Source organism: Pelophylax lessonae (genome assembly GCF_965119305.1).
Source record: "Pelophylax lessonae genome assembly, chromosome: 4".
Classification (NCBI taxonomy): Eukaryota; Metazoa; Chordata; class Amphibia; order Anura; family Ranidae; genus Pelophylax; species Pelophylax lessonae.
The window spans coordinates 265,026,009-265,046,087 of NC_138771.1; the positions used below are offsets into that span (position 1 = coordinate 265,026,009).

Here is a 20,079-nt window from a genome sequence, read left to right on the forward strand (position 1 = left end):
ATTGCTATAATCTTTTCTTATGAACTATAAACTGAAAGACTTATCAATAAAGGGTTATGAAGCGAATCATCTGAGTTTCCATGATTTCTTATGGGGAAATTTGATTTTAATATACGAGTGCTTTGGATTACAAGCATGTTTCCAGAATGAATTATGCTCGCAATCCAAGGTTTTACTGTATATATCTGAAAATCGATCAATCCTGAGGTACTGATGGCCTATCTCATTTCTTGAGGCCCATAAATGCCAGGACAGTACAAATACCCCCAAAATGACCCCTTTTTGGAAAGTAGGCAGTCCAAGGTATTTAGTAGGAGGCATTGCAGGTTTTCTGAAATTGTAATTTTTTTTGAAAATTAAGAAATTTAAAAAGTCACCTTTTTTTTACACATGCGGTCACCGGTGCAGTACAGAGTCATCGTATAACTGGTGTGGTGGTGATTAGGGACTGTGATTGGTGAGAATACAAAAAAGTTATAATGCTTTTTTGTTACCACACTGTGACCAGAGCAATATAATGTTGCCATAGTAACATTGTACTATGGGAAAGTGATCAGGATTTTTTTTTTTTTTTTTTACACATAGCTGTGCGGAACTTTCTGACAGGATTTCATATGATGTCCAGTCAGAATGGGGAAGCCACCACCCAGCCATTATTCTGCTATAGGCCGGGAAGCTGTTAAAAGTCCCCTATGTGATAATTTTTTGGTGATAGGTTCTCTTTAACCACTTGACCACCGGAGGATTTTGCTGTCTTCCGTCCAGGCCACTTTTTGCGATTCGGCGCTGTGCGACTTTAACTGACAGTTGCACGGTCGTGCGACGCGGTACCCAAACGAAATTTACGTCCTTTTTTTCCCACAAACAGAGCTTTCTTTTGGTGGTATTTGATCACCTGTGTGATTTTTACTTTTTTGCGCTATAAACAAAAAAAGAGCGTTTATTTTGAAAAAATAATATTTTTAACATTTTTTTATATGAAATTCCCCCCCAAAAAAATGTAAAAATCAATTTTTTTTTAAATTTTTGGCCAATTTGTTTTCTGCTACCTATGTTTGGTAAAAAAAATCGCAATAAGCGTATTTTGATTGGTTTGCGCAAAAGTTATTGCGTTTGCTAACTAAGGGAAAGATTTCTGTCATTTTTGGTGTTTTTTTTTTTTTTAACGCGTAATGGCGGCGATCTGCGATTTTTTTTTTTTTTTGCGGGACTGCGACATTGCGGCGAACAGATCGGACTCTTGACTGACATTTTTGACACTTTTGGGGGTACCAGTGACATTACTGCAGTAATCAGTGCTATATATATGCACTGTTACTGTAAAAATGACACTGGCAGTGAAGGGGTTAATTTTATTGGAGAGGGAGGGGTTAATGTATGCCTGGTGCTTACTGACGTGTGGGGGGGAGGTGACCAGAAGGACAGATCGGATGTCCAGCTATGCTGAACACTCCGATCTGTCAGTCCCTGTCACTATGGAGATCCGCCCGCTGTGTTTACACACAGCGGGCGGATCTTCAGACTCGATCCCCGACGATCGGGGCAGAGCAGCGGCAATCGCCGCTGCTCCTCCCCTGGCCCGACTCCCGCTGTGAATGAAAACAGCGGTAGCGCGCCTACAGGGGGAGGAGTCCAGCGACGTAGGTCTACTTCGCTGGACGGGATCGTGCCACTTTGCCGCAGTACGCTCCATGTGAACGGTCGGCAAGTGGTTAAGGAGACATCCAGGGTCTAAAAAAACTCTGGATGTCTCCCCGGTGCTCCACTGAACGTAATTCAATGCAGATTACATTACATTCTTTCCCAGCCATACTAGCCGGGGACCCAAAAGTGACATCAAACATGTCGCTTTCCAGGTCAGCAACAAGAAGAAAAGGAAAGCAGAGGTGTCTCTGCTCAGCTGCCTCCCTCCTACCCAGCAACACCTGCTGTCCTGGTCTCTGGCCTGCAGATGGGCAAGCAGAGGCCGGGATACATCGTGGGGGTGCACATTACCGGGGAATGTGAAAGCAATCTGGCGGCGCTAGACTGCTTTCATCTGACAGGTGGCAGTCTGCAAGGGTTGTAACTGGAAAGGGGGCAGCACAAAAAGTTATCGGCTCTAAAGATCTCTGGCAGGATCAACAAGTAATATACCAGGCAAAGAGCTTAAAAAAGACAAGAGACCTTGATGGGGTGTACATAGACTTTAATACCCCCAAATGACATCTCAAATGTATAGGACTCTCTTACCGCCCTTACCGGTGCTCATTGGCTTCCAAAAAGCAAAAATTATTATCTGTCTGTTTAGTTTACTAATGGGAAACCTTGTAATGTGAAAATACAGTTCTGGTTTTCTACTAAATTCTGCTTTTTTTTTTTTTTCTGCCAGTTGAACTAAAAGCACTAGAAGTTACAGTGCCTTGAAAAAGTATTCATACCCCTTGAAATTTTCCACATTTTTTTCTAGTTAACAACCAAAAGCATAAAATGTATTTTCTTGGGATTTTATGTGATAGACCAACACAAAGTGGCACATACTTGTGAAGTGGAAAGAAAATGATAAATGGTTTTCAAAATTTTATATCAATACAGTGCCTTTGGAAAAGTATTCACCCCCTTGACTTTTTACCTATTTTGTTGTATTACAGCCTTAAGTTCAATGTTTTGTTAATCTGAATTTTATTTGATGGAGCAGAACACAATAGTCTAAGTTGGTGAAGTGAAATGAGAAAAATTTAGAAATAGAAAACAGAAAATTGGCGTGTGCGTATGTATTCACCCCCTTTGTTATGAAGCCCATAAAAAGCTCTGGTGCAACCAATTACCTTCAGAAGTCACCTAATTAGTGAAATTATGTCCACCTGTGTGCAATCTAAGTGTCACATGATCTGCCATTGCATATACACACCTTTTTTGAAAGGCCCCAGAGGCTGCAACACCTAAGCAAGAGGCATCACTAACCAAACACTGCCATGAAGACCAAGGAACTCTCCAAAAAAGTAAGGGACAATGTTGTTGAGAAATACAAGTCTGGCTAGGTTATAAAAAAATATCCAAATCTTTGATGATCCCCAGGAGCACCATCAAATCTATCGTAACCAAATGGGAAAGAACATGGCACAACAGCAAACCTGCCAAGGGACGGCCGCCCACCAAAACTCATGGACCGGGCAAGGAGGGCATTAATCAGAGAGGCAGCACAGAGACCTAAGGTAACCCTGGAGGAGCTGCACAGTTCCACAGCAGAGACTGGAGTATCTGTACATAGGACGACAATAAGCCGTACGCTCCATAGAGTTGGGCTTTATGGCAGAGTAGCCAGAAGAAAGCCATTACTTTCAGCAAAAAACAAAATGGCACATTTTGAGTTTGCGAAAAGGCATGTGGGAGACTACCAAAATGTATGGAGGAAGGTGCTCTGGTCCGATGAGGTTAAAACTGCTTTTTGGCCACAAAAGAAAACGCTATGTCTGTCGTAAACCCAACACATCACCCAAAGACACCATCTCCACAGTGAAACATGGTGGTGGCAGCGTCATGCTGTGGGGATGTTTTTCAGCAGCCAGGACTGGGAAACTGGTCAGATTGAGGGAAAGATGGATGGTGCTAAATACAGGGATATTGTTGAGCAAAACCTGTACCACTCTGTGCGTGATTTGAGGCTAAGACGGATGTTCGCCTTCCAGCAGGACAATGACCCCAAACACACTGCTAAAGCGACACTTGAGTAGTTTAGGGGAAACATGTAAATGTGTTGGAATGGCCTAGTCAAAGCTCACACCTCAAACCAATAGAAAATCTGTGGTCAGACTTAAAGATTACTGTTCACAAGCGCAAACTATTCAACTTGAAGGAGCTGGAGCAGTTTTACAAGGAGGAATGGGCAAAAATCCCAGTGGTAAGATGTGGCAAGCCAAGCCCATAGAGACTTATCCAAAGTGACTTGAAGCTGTGATCGCCGCAAAAGGTGGCTCTACAAAGTATTGACTTTAGGGGGGTGAATAGTTATGCACATTTACTTTTTCCTGTTATTTTGTCCTATTTGTTGCTTGCTTCACAATAAAAAAAAATCAAAGTTGTGGGCATGTTCTGTAAATTAAGTGATACAAATCCTCAAAAAATCCGTGTTAATTCCAGGTTGTGAAGCAACAAAACACGAAAAATGCCAAGGGGGTGAATACTTTTGCAAGGCACTGTATGTGAAAAGTGTGGTGTGCATTTGTATTCTGCCCCCCTGAGTCAATACTTTGTAGAACCACCTTTCACTGCAATGACAGCTACAAGTCTTTTTGGGTATGTCTCTACCAGCTTTGCACATCTAGAGCGTGACATTTTTACCCATTCTTCTTTCTACAAAATAGCTCAAGCTCTGTCTGATTTGGATGGAGAGCAATTGTGAACAACAGTTTACAAGTCTTGCCACAGATTCTCAATTGGTTTTAAGTCTGGACTTGACTGGGCCATTCCAACACATGAATATGCTTTGATCCAAGCCATTCCATTGTAGCTCTGGCTGTATGTTTAGGGTTGTTGTCCTCCTGGAAGGTGAACCTCCACCCAGCCTCAAGTCTTTTGCAGACACTGAACAGGTTTCCTTCTAAGATTAACCTGTATTTGGCTCCATCCTCCCATCAACTCTGACCAGCTTCCCTGTCCCTGCTAAAGAAAAGCATACCCACAACATGATGCTGTCACCGCCATGTTTCATGGTGGGGATGGTGTGTTCAGGGTGATTTGCATTGTTTTCTGCCACACCGTGTTTTGCTTTTAGGCCAAAAAGTTTATTTTGGTCTCCTCTGACCAGAGCACCTTCTTCCACATGTTTGCTGTGTTCCCAGCATGGCTTCCCGCAAACTGCAAACAGGACTTCTCATGGCGTTCTTTCAACAGTGACTTTCTTCTTGCCACTCTTCCATAAAGGGCAGATTTGTGTAGTGCACGAATAGTTGTCCTGTGGACAGATTCTCCCACCTGAGCTGTGGTTCTCTGCAGCTCCTCCAGAGTTACCATGGGCCTCTTGGCTCCTTCTCTGATAAATGCTCTCCTTGCCTGGCCTGTCAGTTTCGGTGGACGGCCATGCCTAGGTAGGCTTGCAGTTGTGCCATACTCTTTCCATTTCGGATGATAGATTGAACAGTGCTCTGTGAGATGTTCAAAGCCTGGAATATTTTTTTTTTTTTTTTTATAACCTAACCCTGCTTTAAACTTCTCCACAACTTTATCCCAGACCTGTCTGGTGTGCCTTCATGATGCTGTTTGTTCACTAAGGTTCTCTAACAAACCTCTGAGGGCTTCACAGAACAGCTGTATTTATACTGAGATCAAATTACACACAGGTGGACTCTTATTTTCTAATTAGGTGACTTCTGAAGGCAATTGGTTCCACTAGATTTTAGTTAGGAGTATCTGAGAAAAGGGGGCTAAATACAAATGCACGCCACACTTTTAGTTACTTTGCAAATAGTGGAAAGAGATTTGTTTTCCTAGGAATAAGTGAATAATATCCTATAGTGCTATAGGGAAAAAAACTACCACGCTCAAACAAGTATTATACCTTCAAAATAATTATATATATATATATGTGTAAATACACATTATAATTAGATATATTAAATATTGTAAATTAAATATAAACCATATAGTGTGACTCTAAATAAATCAGTGCAAATATTAGTGAAATCGTGGATATAGTGATGGATTAAGGAAGTCTCTAGTGCAAAAAAGCCACAGAAGATATCTCAATCTCAGGACAGCTGTTATCAGAAACACTGCGACTTGATAGCAGAGACAAAGTTCACCTTCACTCCAGTGTGTGCAAAATAACTTCTTACCAAAATTATAAGACCCCTTGATTATAGGGGGTCAGATACGGCGATGATCGTGTTCAGGGCTCGTGAGTGTGACGCTGTGGTCCTTATGATTTAAAAACAGGCATAAAAATAATGCAATGGTTTGGTGGTGAATTGGCGCAAGAAGAGGTCTCAAAAAAAAAAAAAAAAAGTCTGGTCCTGGGGACCCGGGGGAGGGGGAGAAGGGAAACACCAGGGGTGGGGGGACCCCCAAACAGTTCAGGGGGTAGCTGTCCACTGTAGCGGCTGCCGGCGGAAGAGACAGAAGAGATCTCTGGGGGGACACAAGAGGGAAGACAGCGCAGCGCCTTCTAAGTGCAGCAAGACATTTATTGAAGTATGTGCAGCAGTATTACACTCACATTTAGTCGGTGAATAAGATGCAGTTAGTCAAGTAATGTTGATCATCAGGAGCATCACTGGAGCGGGTCCTGGTGGTGGAGGCAGTGGATCCCGGTGAGAGCGGCAGGGGGTTCCTCCGTGTGTACAGGGATGGCCTCGGTGGTGTCCGTGGGCTCCTCGTCAACTGGTGGAACGCTGGCACTCGTGGGTCCTGGGATCCTGGAGTCACTCCTGGCGGTGATGCGGGATGCTACGGCGACGCGTTATCGGAGCATGCGCTCCTTCCTCAGGCCTGAAAATCAGGAAGTAATCAAAGAAATGTAAAAAAAAATAATTTTAAGACAAGTAATTATGATACACCTTCTTATTTATTTACTAAGACTAGCAGCATAGGGATTAAAAATAGTCAATGTTGATGGAGAGAGTGAAGTTCTACTCTAAAGCCCAGCTCTTGGCAAAACAAGAACCCCTCTCCACCTTCTGTCAACTGATCACTGGAATAAAAATCTACATTGTAATAATACTTAAAGAGGAGCTCTAGGCCCCCCCCTAAAAATGAAGTCCAAAGCTACAAGTACTATAGCTGCAGATTTTAAATATAAGAACACTTACCTGTCCAGGGATCCAGCAATGTCCTCTCTGAAGCTGATTCGTCAATCAGCTTCGGGTGTAGGCGCCAGCATCGTAAGTAAGGGAAACCGGCAGTGAAGCCTTGCACCTTCATAGCTGGTCTCCTACTGCACATGCATGAATCACGCTGTGCTTTGTGAATGGTCCCACAGTCCTCTGGGACATGTGATGTGTCCCAGAAGGCTGCAGGGGAAAGAGGGGGGGATCTAACTTCAGGCTCAGATCCCTGCGGCGCATCTGACCAGAAGTGGAAGCTAGTACCTGTCAAAACCAGGTACCCACACCCCCCCCAAAAAAAAGTGCCATATGTGGGGGAGGATGCAAACAAGTGGAACTTCCCCTTATGGGTGAAGTTCCACTTTTACATTTCACAATCCAATAATGGCTTATTTAAAATATATCCTTTTATGTTGAAAGTATAGCCTAGTTGCAGGAGACTCTTGTTCCATGACCCCAGTGAAAATGAGTCCTGTAGATTAAATGTTCAGTTATAACTGTATATATTGCAAAAGATTAGCAGATCTAAGATAACAGAAAGCCCTCTTCTGTGTGGAAATCCCAGCCCTGCTAACCCTTTACATAGCCATAATATTTTTTTATTGCACGTTGCAGAACTTTGGCATTGTGAAAGATGTGCTCTGAGCAACCTGCAAGCAGTGACCACTCTTTGAAGCTGCTGTTAGAACTGATCTGTTTTTTTTTATTAAGCACCTGGCGTCCATAGGTCATATACACCCTGACCCATTGAGGCATGGACACCAAAGTAACATCCACATGAATGGCAGGACCCAGGGTTTCCTAGCAGAACATCTCCCAAAGCATCACATTGCCTCTGCTGACTTGCCTTCTTCTATCGCATCTTGGTGCCATCTCTTCCCCAGCTAAGTGACGCACACTCACCCGGCCATACATATGATGTAAAAGAAAACGTGATTCATCAGACCAGGCCACCTTCTTCCATTGCTCCATAGTCCAGTTCTGATGCTCATGTGACCATTGTAGAAGCTTTTGGCTGTGGACATGGGTCACCATGGGCTTCACAGCCCCATACACAAACTGCTGCCTAATATATCCCACCAATTTTTAGATGCCACTGTAACGTAATATTTCCTTTACCTGTCAGTGGTCTTAAATTTATGGCTGATCGGTGTATAAGCAACCTGGACTTCACATAGTTAAAACTAGCTCCTCGCCATTACCATTTTTTTTTTCAGTTGCCAATCATCTTTTCAATAAAAGTGATCAGGACAGCTCACTGAGGACTGATCGCTTTTACAATACTGAGATTGTGTCTTCTAGGGGTTTTACGTCACGTTAAAAAATGCAGATTAGCATGTAAGAAGAGCTAAAAATTGCTCTCAAGTATGGAGATTGCCCATCTCTCCACAAAATCACCCCTCCATCCCATGTTGTTGTTGTTTTTTTTTTTTTTTTTTCCTAACTGCTACCCAGATCTTTGAATAGTATGGCAGGTAAAGAGTAGGAACACCTACTATAGGTCTGTTGCAGTAACATGACACCACAGATCTTGCTTGAATATCTCTGGAAGTGCACAATAACAGCCATTTTCTTTGGCTTAGTTTGGAGTTTACACTATCAAAAGTGATGGGTCAGTTGTCAGTACAGTTTTCATGTCCCTAGAACAGGTTTTCCTAACCAGGGCTCCTCTGGAGGTTCCTGGAGCAATGAGCAATTGTTACCTCTCAGATCAGTTCCCACTGACACCATTAGCTATCTGTAAGGGGTTCATTCTTCCCAATGACCAAAAGTGAGGGGAGCATTCTTCCCAATGACCATCACACTAATGTTGTAGATTCATTTTTAGCAGGTGTTCCCTGAGAGTGAAAAGTTAATTAAAGGGTTCCTCTGTGTTGAAGAAAAGGTTGAGAAAGACTGCCCAAGAAAATTCCTTGTTACTGTACCCTATACACAGCCCATTCAGATTGCAGCATGCAGGTATGTGGGAAAACATTACTGCATCTATGGTAAGACCTAAATGTTTCAATACGTGAGCAGTCGACAATTCTAATGATGTTAGGGAGTGGTTTTAGACAAAAGCATGCCCCAGGTGTTGTCTTCCCAGCTATTTTTTTTATATGTAGTCTTGTGAAGTAGCTGACATGCCTGCAGACTCTGTTTATAATATGTTTATATATTTTGTAGGGAGTTACTATTGTCAAACCTATTGTCTATGGAAACGTTGCACGGTATTTTGGTAAGAAGAGAGAAGAAGATGGCCATACTCACCAGTGGACTGTTTATGTGAAGCCATATCGTAATGAGGTAATATTGTTTATTGCATATGTTGTAAAACTGATGCTTTTTGTGACCTTAGATTGTAAAATGGAAAAATACCTTTACGGCAGCGCTGTGGTGTCCCAGAGCTCCCTGCCAGCTGTTGACCTCTTAATCGGTTGTGCTACTGGATCCTGATCTTCAGGCGTTTTTGTTGACCGTCCCGAGATAACATCACTCTCAAGTGTATGCAAAAGTTCATTCATTTCCGCAATGGCAATATTATACACTGAGCTGTGCATGTGCAGCTCGGTATATAGTGCGGAAAGGCAGGTAAGAAACTTTCCCAAATCATCTTCCAGGACAGCTACTTGAGAGATGATTGGCTCCACCTTCAACAGGAAACACAATGCAGAAAAATTAAAAAGCCCCTCTCTCCTTCTCATCTCCAGTTGTTTTGTGCTTCCGAACCTCCAAGAGTACACTTCCTAATGTTTGTTTTGTTTTCTCTGGCTCTGATAGTTGTGGTTGTTGGGCCCTCCTAAGGTGACTAGGTCCTTGTGTGCCTGGCTTTACAGGTCAAGTTGCTTATCTGAGGATTTTCCCTAAAGACGTGTTGCTTGACTGCTGCCGGTCAGTTTTCTCCGGGCGCACACCGGTGGTTACAACAGGGTCCTTAGTCACCCTGGGGATTAGTGACCTGGACAGGGGGTGGTCCTAAGGGCTCCTGGTTGTTGTGTTGGGCTGGGGAAGCGGATGGGTTCACATCCGCTGGTCCGCGCTGCACGTGGCCGGACCCGGCCGAAAATTTAGGCAGCGGCCTACCGGCCGGACGCTGTTTTGCGAAGCCCTAGTGAAGGGCCACCCTCCGTTTGGGCATCTGCCTTCTCACCCGTTGTTCCTGGGCGGTCGGCTCCAGCAGGCTTCACACTCAGATGGCGGGGTGCCCACAAAAAATTTAGGCCGCGGATCGTGGACTACGGTAGGCTGAAACAACTAATCGATTAATCGACAACTAATCGATTATGAAAATAGTTGTCAACTTTTTTCATAATCGATTAATTGGTCAGCCGATTAGTTGTCCTGCATACAGAATGCAGTATTTGTTTACATATCAGAAAATATAGTGCAACGCACATATAGCTCAGTACACCGTCCGTACATGTCAGTAAATGGCAGAGAACTTGTGAATGTGTGAGGAGCAATGCCTCATGGGAAATGTAGTCCTGGGCAAGAGAAGGAACCAAGTGATTCTAAAGGCAGAGTTTTTTTTTTTTTTTTTTTTTTTAACCTTGCTTACAATCACTTTAAGGGCTCTGTGCAGGAAGATTAGCATCTGAGTCCAGAGAAGGTGGAGGCTAATAGACTAGAGGTGATATAATGCATTACAATTATGGTACATTTAGAGTAAAAGTTTACTAGTATTGTGCATTATATTTAAAATTATTATATCCATGAAGAAAAAGTCTCAGCTGTTAGTACTACTTTAATATATAAATGTTATTCCCCCCTCCACCCTTCATATAGCTTCATGTTTGACTCCCAGTTAAAATATCCTGCATATACGCCTTCTGGGCATATTATTTTATATAAATACACATGATACAAGATATAAATACTTTCACTGTTTCACAGTAGAAATTATAATACAGTAGCAATTATCTGCTGTTTATTTTACTATAAAGGGCTATTTTTTTTCCTTTTTTTAACCCCATCTTGACAGGTGATAAAAAAAAAAAAGCATGCTGCTGCTACTAAATGTCTTATGCTGCCCATACATGTATTGGATTTTTGGACAAAAATATTTGCATCTATATTTATACAAAAATGATTTGTATATTTGTTAAATGGACAAGTGTTGTTTGAAAATTCCACTTGCTTTTAACATTCAATTTTAAAATGAATATAACTTCTAATCAAAAACCACATAACACTATTTAAAGATTTGTTTGATCGAGAAGTTTTCCATTCTGCTCCTTCGAATGTTACTGTCACTGTGGTTGACAACGAACACCAAATGGACCCCACTAATGGCTGTAAAATTGGATGAATGTTTTTAAAAAAAATTTCTAAAAAAATTTAGTTTGTGTATGGCCAGCATAAGTGACAGTAGGCGCAGGGAGCTTGTATCAAGCAACCTGCCTATTAATAAGGGAGTGTGTCTTGAATATTCTTTACCAATCCGGTCTGAAAATTTGCCAAAAAAGTGTTTTAGGTCTTTTAAAATTTTAAAAATTTTGGTCTCTGAGTCTGATATGTACCACATTTAAACCTCCAGTAGGTGATCCGTTTGTGGGCCCTGGGTCGGCCTCCCCTTGTGGGATCGCAGCCAGCGACCCTCACCTGCCTGTTTTGTGGCTATGTAACAATCCTGATTGTTATGTTTCGGGGTGAACTTAATATGTAGCGACCCTACTGGGTCTACGTCAATGCACTTTGAGTGCTCTGATAGTGGGGATGATTCCTCTTCTACTGCAGCCGTGCATGAAATGGTGCTGGTGGATGCACTGATTGTATCGGCGCGGGCAACTTAAAAAAATTGGAGGATGCAGCTGCTGCTGCGTCGAAGGTGGCGGTCCCCTTTGGTACCCGCAGCTCCCCAAAAGCGGCACAAGGTAACCCCTTTTTCAGCCCACTTTGACAAAATTGTCACGAGTCAGTGACCTAAACACAGTATGTAGGTGCCTAAGCCTAAAGTATCCCTTTGAAGAGTCCCTGTTTAAAAAAAAAAAAAAAAAAGTGGACAGTCCCACATGTGGTGGATTCCCAGTTTTCAGGCTGAATAACTCCACTCTAATCCTGGTGGAGGAGTCTCCGGCTTTTAAGGACCCCTTTTGACAGGAGAGCTGAGACTTTGGTCTGCCACATGTTTACTGTGGCTGGTTAGGTCCCTAGGCCATTGTTCACCATAGCAGTGGTGTCCCAGACTTTAACGGAGTGGGCACAGTTTTTCCCCCTGCCCTTGCAGGCTGGCGGACCAGTTGGTCCAGGGGTTGTAGTTTGTCTGTGGTGCCTCTCTGGATGCAGTTCCCTTGGTTTTTAGGCTGTCCGTGACAGTAGTGGTCCTTCAGCGCATGATATGGCTGAAATGCTGGTCTGGGGATCAGTCTTCCAAGATGGCCTTATCTGTTCTCCCCTTTTGGGGGATCGCCTGTTTGGATCTTCCTGGATGATATCATTAAGGGTCCTACAGAGAGGAAGAGTACTCTTCTTCTACAGGCTGCCAGGGGCGAGGAGTCTCGTCACAGAGAGACGGGTTCTTCCAGACCTGCAGACAAGCCCTCTTCTGCCTGAAGGGTTGCCCTCACCTGTGTCTGAGGTGGGGGGGACATCTTCGCTTCTTTACGGACCCATGGACCTCCCTGATTCAAGACAGGTGGTTCCATGAGCTGATCTGGTTCAGCTACAAGATCGCGTTTCGGTCTTATCCTCCAGTGAGGTTCTTTCCTTACAATCTGCATTTGTCCCCAGACCACCTTGCAGGGTCTCTTTGGGGCAGTGCAAGACTTTCTACTACAAGGGATGATTGTTCCGGTTCCAAAATCTGAACGTTTTTAAAGTTTGTAGTCAAACTTGTTTACAGTTCCCAGGAAGGAAGGCACGGTACGTCCAATCCTGGCTTTAAACTGCTTGTGCAGGTACAGAAGTTCCAAATGGAATCCATTCATACAGTAGTGGCATTCCTACATCAAAGGGTGCTTACCTTCATATTCCAATATATGTCAGTCATCAACGTTTCCTCCGCTTGCCGTGGGTGAGGAGCCTGATCAATTCATGGCATTACCCTTTGTTCTCTCCTCAGCTCCTCGGGTATTCACAAAAGTGTTGGCCCCAGTGTTTGCATTGTGGCGGCAGCGGGGGACCGCGGTGCTGGGTACCTGGACTATCTTCTTCTGCGAGCAGATTCTTCGACTGCTCTAAAGGACAACCCCTAAATAATCTGATACTGTTGAGCCGGGATTTGAGAGGGTCCCTGATATAGTGGCTTTGCTCTCCGGCACATCCACAGGGCAAATCCTTCCTTCCCCCTACTGGATGGTGGTCCCCGTGGTTGCCAGCCTGTCCGGGTGGGGAGGTGTTTTGGGCACGGATGTGCTCAAGGAGTCTGGACCCTGGGGGAGTCAAGACTACCGATCAATATACTGGAACCTTGGGCAATAAGATTTGTCTGGCTCATTGGACCTCGCAAAGGGTTGGTCGCGTCTGCCGCGACCATTTTCAGATAGACAAGACAGGCGGTGGTGCAGGCCTATTCCATCAAGGGTCCAGTTCCCTTCGTTTCCTGTTCAGGCGCATTCTACATGTGCGCTTAGTGCCTCCTGGGCCTTCCGCCATCGGGCGTCAGTGGTGCAGGTTGGCAAGGCGGCCTCTTGGTCGTCCGTGCACACATTCACAAAATTTTATAAAATAGATGTGCTGGCATTTGCGGATGCTGATTTTGGCTGCAACATTTTGCAGGCCGCTATTTTTTCAGATGAGCTCTAGTTGTTCCTGGTTGAGCTCCATGTTACCTAGTTGGCTAGGTTTAGCCTTTTGGGAATTTTTTTTCTGCTGTGTTTTTTCCAACCCCTCATGTTTGACGCTGTGTCCGTCAATGAAGGAGAAGAGAAAATTGGAATTTTTTTCTTACTGTAAAATCCTTTTTCTCTGATGTTCATTGACTAACACAGCACCCACCCCTCTATTGAGTTGGATTATTTTTCTTCTGACACTGCTTGCAACTAAACTGAAAGTGGGAGTATACCCCTTGGGACTGCGCCATAGGCATGGTAAAGCTTTTTCCTGCCTAGTGTTCTACTCTTGTAGAGGGCAGCATAACCTGATGGTTAAGAAGATTCTAAAGCTGTGTCCGTCAATGAACATCAGAGAAAAAGATTTTACGGTAAGACAAAAATCCAATTTCTTTGCAGGTAAAAGTGCATTTACTAATTTTTTATTTTTTTTTTTCCCAGGAGCCCTGAAACTTATTGCATCGCTAGTGCCATGTAGGGCTCCTGCAGACTCAGTGTAAGCTGTGTGCCCTTAGCAGGGGTGCAGTTTCGCACTTTCAGGGAATCAAACTACCACAGTGCTCAACAGCGCCCTGGTAATTCATTGAGAACTACAAGCCAGACGCAAAGGATGTTGGTACTTTTAGTCCATTTATTCACGGAAATCTCTGAATAGACGACGTAACCGTGTAGGTGGATCTGCTTGTGTAACTGCAGTGTGAGATGGAGTTTGGCTTCAATTTATTAGTGTATTTAAATCTGCTAATTTATATAACATTCCCATCCCCACCCCAGACTGACAATCCTGCTGGCCAAATGTGAGCAGGCGAGTGGAAATTTTGAGGGCTGCGCTCAATTATCACATACCATTGGCAGCTAAGTTTCTTAACTTTCCACACTCGCTAACAGGGTAGAATGTATAAACAAGGAGTGGCTTCTTTGCTGCCCTTGACACCAGGTCATCCTCTAAAAGTCTTTGCCTCGCTGTGCGTGCAAATGCACTCACACCTGCCTGCTGCCATTTCTGAGCAAGCTCTGCACTGGTGGTGCCCTGATCCCGCAGATGAATCAACTGTAGGAGACCGTCCAGGCGCTTGCTGGACTTGGGCGCCCAAGAGCCTTCTTCACAACAATTGAGCTTCTCTTTGATGAAGTTCTTGTTGATCCGATTTAAATGGTTGATTTCAATCTCTTTTTGTGCAAAGCAATGATGACTGCATATATTTCCTTGTAGGTAGGAAAATCAATGATTGTAAGCACCACCCTCCTTTTAAAGCTTCCAGTCTGTTATTCTAAGGCTTCTTTCACGCGGTCCGCCTCCGCAGGCGGATCCGTGTTGCTCAGCGGGGATCGATCCGCGATCCCCGCTGAGCCGGGCAGATGACAGCTCCGTCTCCGCTTGCAGAGCGGAGAGGGAGGTGTCTCAGCACCCGCTGCCCTCTATGGGGGATCGGAGGAGAGCGGACCGCTCTCTTCAGATCCGCTCCGCTCCGATTACTGAACGGATGGAAAAATAGGGTTTCCATCCGTCCAGATTTCAGCACAGAATCGGATGCGGGTGTCAGCGGAGGTGACCTCCACTGACACCCGCTGCCCCATAGAGCTGCATGGAGGATCCGATCAGATCCGCCTAAAAAACTGACAGGCGGATCTGATCGGACCGCCCGTGTGAAAGAGCCCTTACTCAGTCAGCATTCGAGTAATTTACAGCCTTGTCCTCCTCAACCCTGACACCTGTGTTAATGAGAGAATTACTGACCTGATGTCAGCTTGTCCTTTTGTGGCTGGGCTGAAATGCAGTGGAAGTTTTTTTTTTTTATTTTTTTTATTTTTTTTTTTTGGGATGAAGTTCTTTTTCATGGCAAAGTGGGACATTGCAATTAATCTGATCACTCTTCACATCATTCTGAACTATATGCAAATTGGCATAATAAAAACTGAGGCAGCAGCTTTTGTGAAAATGTATTTTCTCAAGTCGTCTTCCAGGGCAGCATCTGAGAGATAGGGCTCCTCCCTCCTGTAAACAGGAAACACAGTGTCCACCATTATAAAAAGATAGCACATGCCTGCCTCAGTTGTGTTTTCCTCCGGACCAACAGGATCAGCACACCTCCAGTCCCTGTGCTAGTTGCAGGGGACTTCCTGGCTGGTTGTCTTCAGTTGCCTCTGAGGGGGTCAGGTGATTCAGGCCAGGGCCTCCAGGGACCCACACAGGGATCTTAACTGTCTAAGGTTTCGCTCACTTTGGGGGGTAAGCAACCGTCCCCCCAGCCGAAAAGGCATCTTGGGATGTCTCCCTGAGTCCCCCTCTAGCATTAGGATGCAGCAGCATTTCCCGCGGCGTCTGCGGGCCCCCATCCACTCTTTTCTCTCCTCAACCCTGCTGGTATTAGGACTGGAGGGGTGTAGCAAGATGGCGTCAGGCCCGGGACGCTGATGGTGTCACTTCCAGTGACGCACTTCCGTCCGGCGCCATCTTTGTTGTGGGCACCAGGATTCGGAGGGGGACAGCAAAATGAGGACACAGCAATGAAGTCCCTTCTGGCCGCCGTCAGCAACCTGGATACAGCATCTCTTCAGGACACAGACACACAGAGGTATGTGTCCACCCATACCTCTATCAGAGCGGCTGGGGGCTGGGCAGGAGCAGGGGCAGAGAAGCCTTAAAAGGAGCACCTGGGGGAAGCTCAGTGGGCTAATCATGTCGGAAGCTGCATCACCCGGCCCTGCAGATCCTGCTAAACAGGACAGCTCCAAGGTAAGCCTGAGCATGCACAGGGCATCTCTGTTCTTACTAACCACTACTCACCTAGGCTATGTAGTGGTATGCAGCAGGCTACACCTTCCTCATGCTGGTTCCTTTTTTTCTTGCTTAGACAAAAGCCCCAGAAGAGAGAAAAGCCAGGCCCAGCAGTAATGCATGCGCTTCATGCGATCACAAATTAGCATCATATTGGACAAAACACTTATGCCAAAAATGTATCAGCACGCTAGTAGCAAAAGAGTTGCAGGGGTGCTTTTAAAGAGCTTATGTCAACTTTCAAAAAGGAAATGTGGGATACCTTATAACCCCTTGCATACAGCGATTACAAACCTCCAAAACCCGGCGGCGGTGAGCAACTCTTCCACCAGTCAGGCAGCCACCCCGTCCACTAGCAAAGAACAACCAGGCAGGTCTGACCATGAAAAAAGTTCAGAATACTCTGCCTCTGAATTGGAGTTAGGACTATGCTCAGATTCTGAAGATGAAGACTCTTAAAATGTCCGACTGAGGAACTGTTGAGGGCAATTGCAGACACACTAGGAATAAAAGCACAAAAATTAGAATTGACTTTACATGACAAAATGTACAAGGGACTGCAACCAAAGAAATCCAGGACATTCCCTGTACATCAGTCCTTAAAAGACATCATAAAGAAAGAATGGGAAGAACCCAAGAGGAGATTGTTCATACCATCAGCAATAAAATGCAGGTACCCGTTTGCGGAAGAAGACACCCAAATCTGGGCCAGATTTCCCAAGGTAGACTTGTCACTATCAAGAATAGCAAACAAGTCTGATCTTTCTTTTGAAGATTCCAGTAACCTAAAAGACCCATAGACAAGAAAGCGGAATCACTGCTAAAGAGAGCATGGGAAGCAGGAGCTTCAAATCTTAACCCGGCAATTGAATCCACATGCACTGCAAGAACTCTGCTGCTATGGCTAAACCAACTGCAAAAACCCTTAGGAGATACACCCAGAGAAGATTTACTAAAAACCATGCCCACTCTGGCAAGGGTGGCTGCTTTTGTAGAAGATGGTTCTGCTGAGGCAGTCAAAACCACGGCCAGGGCAATGGCACTGAAACTCTGCCAGGAGGGCCCTATGGCTGAAAGAGTGAACAGGGGACATCTCCTCCAAGAACAAGTTGTGTGGTATCCCCTTCACAGGCAACCTTTTCTTTGGACCAGATTTGGGGCAGGTACTTGACAGGTCAGCGGAAAGGAAAAAGGGGTTTCAGCAAACGAAAGAAAAACAAAGCAAGACGCCCTTTCGGCAGCGGAAAAAAAAGCTACAAGCAAAACTAAACAAGGATGCGCTGGTCCTTTCCAAGGGGGGAAAATAGGGAAGACCTTATCTTTAAGCCTCCTACGCCCAACACCAAAAGACAATGATGTCCAGCAGGTGGGGGTAGACTCTCCTCATTCACACACAAATGGTGAGAAATTGCCACAAGCTTGTCCTTAACACAGTAGAACAAGGTTACAACATAGAATTTTCCACTCCCAACCAGAATCTTGGTAACCTCACTTCCCAGAGACAAGCAGAGGGGTTTCTGTCCTCCTTAGAAAACCTCCTAACAGAGTCATTGCTGCAGTCCTACAGGACGAACTAGGCAACAGTTTCTACTCGTACATCTTTGCCAGGAAGAAACTATCCAGGAAGTACAGGCTCATCTTGAACCTAAAACCCCTCAACAAGAAAAGAAAATACAAAAAGTTTCGGATGGAGTCTATTCGGTGAGAAACTTGCTACCGCCAGAAGCCTTCATGGAAACAGTAGACTTGCAGGAGGCCTACCTGCGCATACCAATAGAGAGAGCACTACAAGTTTCTAAGATTTGCAATATAAGGGCCAAAAGCCACCCTCCACTTCCAGCACACCACCTTGCCGTTCGGCATTTCGTCAGCATCCAGAATTTTTACCAAAATCCTGGCGGAGGCACTGAAGAGTCTAAGGATAAAAGGCATAGGAGACGTTCAATACTTGGACGGCCTCTTTTTTGCCAGCACAAAAAAAAACCCTGACAGACAACCTCCATTCGAGTATCGATTATCTAAAAAGTTTAGGATGGATAATAAACAAAAATCCTGCCTAAACCCCAGCCAAAAGGTAAATTACCTAGGGTATGTATTGGATGCGAAGAAAACAAAGATTTTTCTACCTCCAAGACAAGATAGTAAGGTTAATGGAAGAGGTCGAGACCTTATGTCTTCCCAACGCGGTCACCGTCAGAAAAAGCATGAGGGTGCTGGGCCTAATGACGTCTTCTATACCGGCCATCACTGGGACGGGAACCCGTGATCCATGGAGTCCTGGATCGCAATCCCACAAGAGATCAGATCTTTGCTGCAATAGTGGCTAAGACCACACACCTACAGCCAGGGGCGCTTGTGGACACAAATGTGATCCGCATCACCACAGATGCCAGCACCTCAGGCTGGGGAGTGCACTTGACAGAACATCTGGCCCAAGGCACTTGGAGACAAGACTTAACCCTAACCTCATCAAATATGAGGGAAACGGAAGCAGTGTGCATCTAGCACTAAAACCCTTCCAAGCACTGATCAAGGACAGACATGTCCAAATACAAACGGACAGTTTGTATTTTGTTTTGTATATTGTTTGTAGCATACATAAACAGACGTGGGGGGCACCAGATCCCCTCAACTTATGTCTACAGCAGACATGATCTTGACGTGGGCAGAAGCGAACCTAGAGTCGATATCTGCCATACACCTGAAAGGGACAGAGAATGTCATCGCAGATTACTTGAGCAGAAACATGGTGCGAGACACGGAATGGTTCGAAGACGAGGCAACCTGCGATTCGCATCGAAGCACAACAAGAAGTTCCCGAGGATCTTTTCCTTATCGCCAAGGATCGGGAACATGGGGGTGAATGCCCTGGCACAAGACTGGTCATTCCCACTATGTTATGCATTCCCTCCAACAATCCTGATCTCCAGGGTCATCCAAAAAAATCAAGAAGGCCACGGTCATCCTGATTGCCCCCTACTGGCTTCAAAAAACATGGTTCAGCCATTTAAAGAACATGAGCAGTTGGCTGCACCTCCCATTGCCATGCAAAATGGGACTACTAAATCAAGGGCCAATCCGACACCCGAACGTCCAAATACTGAAGCTTTCAGCCTGACTCCTGAAAGGATAATGTTACAGAACAAAGGCCTATCAGACAAAGTAGTGAATACCATCTTGGCTAGTAGGAAGAAAGTCACCCAAGCGATTTTATAAGAAGGTTTGAAAAATGTTTGTATCTTGGTGTTTGAAAGGAGGAGATCGGGGGAAAAAAATTATTACAACCATTTTGGACTTTCTGCAAGACAACAGGTTATCGCATAATACCTAAAAGGTGCAGGTCGCAGCACTAGTGTGAAAGACTAGCGGAAGATCCACTCATAAAATGTTTCCTCCTATCGGTAAAAAGACAAAACCGACAAGTTATAGGAAATACCCCTCGTGGGATCTATCCCTCGTACTAAAGGGGTTCCTCTCTACTCCTGTCGAGCCTCTAGACAAATGCTCAGACAAAACACGAACACTAAAAACGGTGGTCAGCGAGGTTCAGGCACTATCCAATCTTTGAACCATTTTAGACAAAGTACAATCCTTTTAGACAATTTATTCCTCTTGCCTGACCCAGCCTTTCTACAGAAAGTCCCCTCAACATTTTATAGGTCACAGGGCATCATCATACCTTCCCTTCCAACTAACCTCCATAGCAACAAAAGGGAAAATTATTCCAAATTAGAGGTCAGGAGAATCCTGA

At 44.8% G+C, this 20,079-nt stretch overlaps 1 protein-coding gene across 1 annotated transcript in view; it reads left to right on the forward strand.

Annotated features, from left to right (window-relative positions):
* Nucleotides 1-20,079, forward strand: part of YEATS4 (YEATS domain containing 4) — a 43,419-nt gene that overhangs the window by 7,882 nt on the left and 15,458 nt on the right. The window contains exon 2 of the mRNA XM_082252682.1: nt 8,967-9,086. Within this exon, the coding sequence (XP_082108808.1) occupies nt 8,967-9,086 (120 nt within the window). The remainder of the gene's footprint in view (nt 1-8,966; nt 9,087-20,079) is intronic.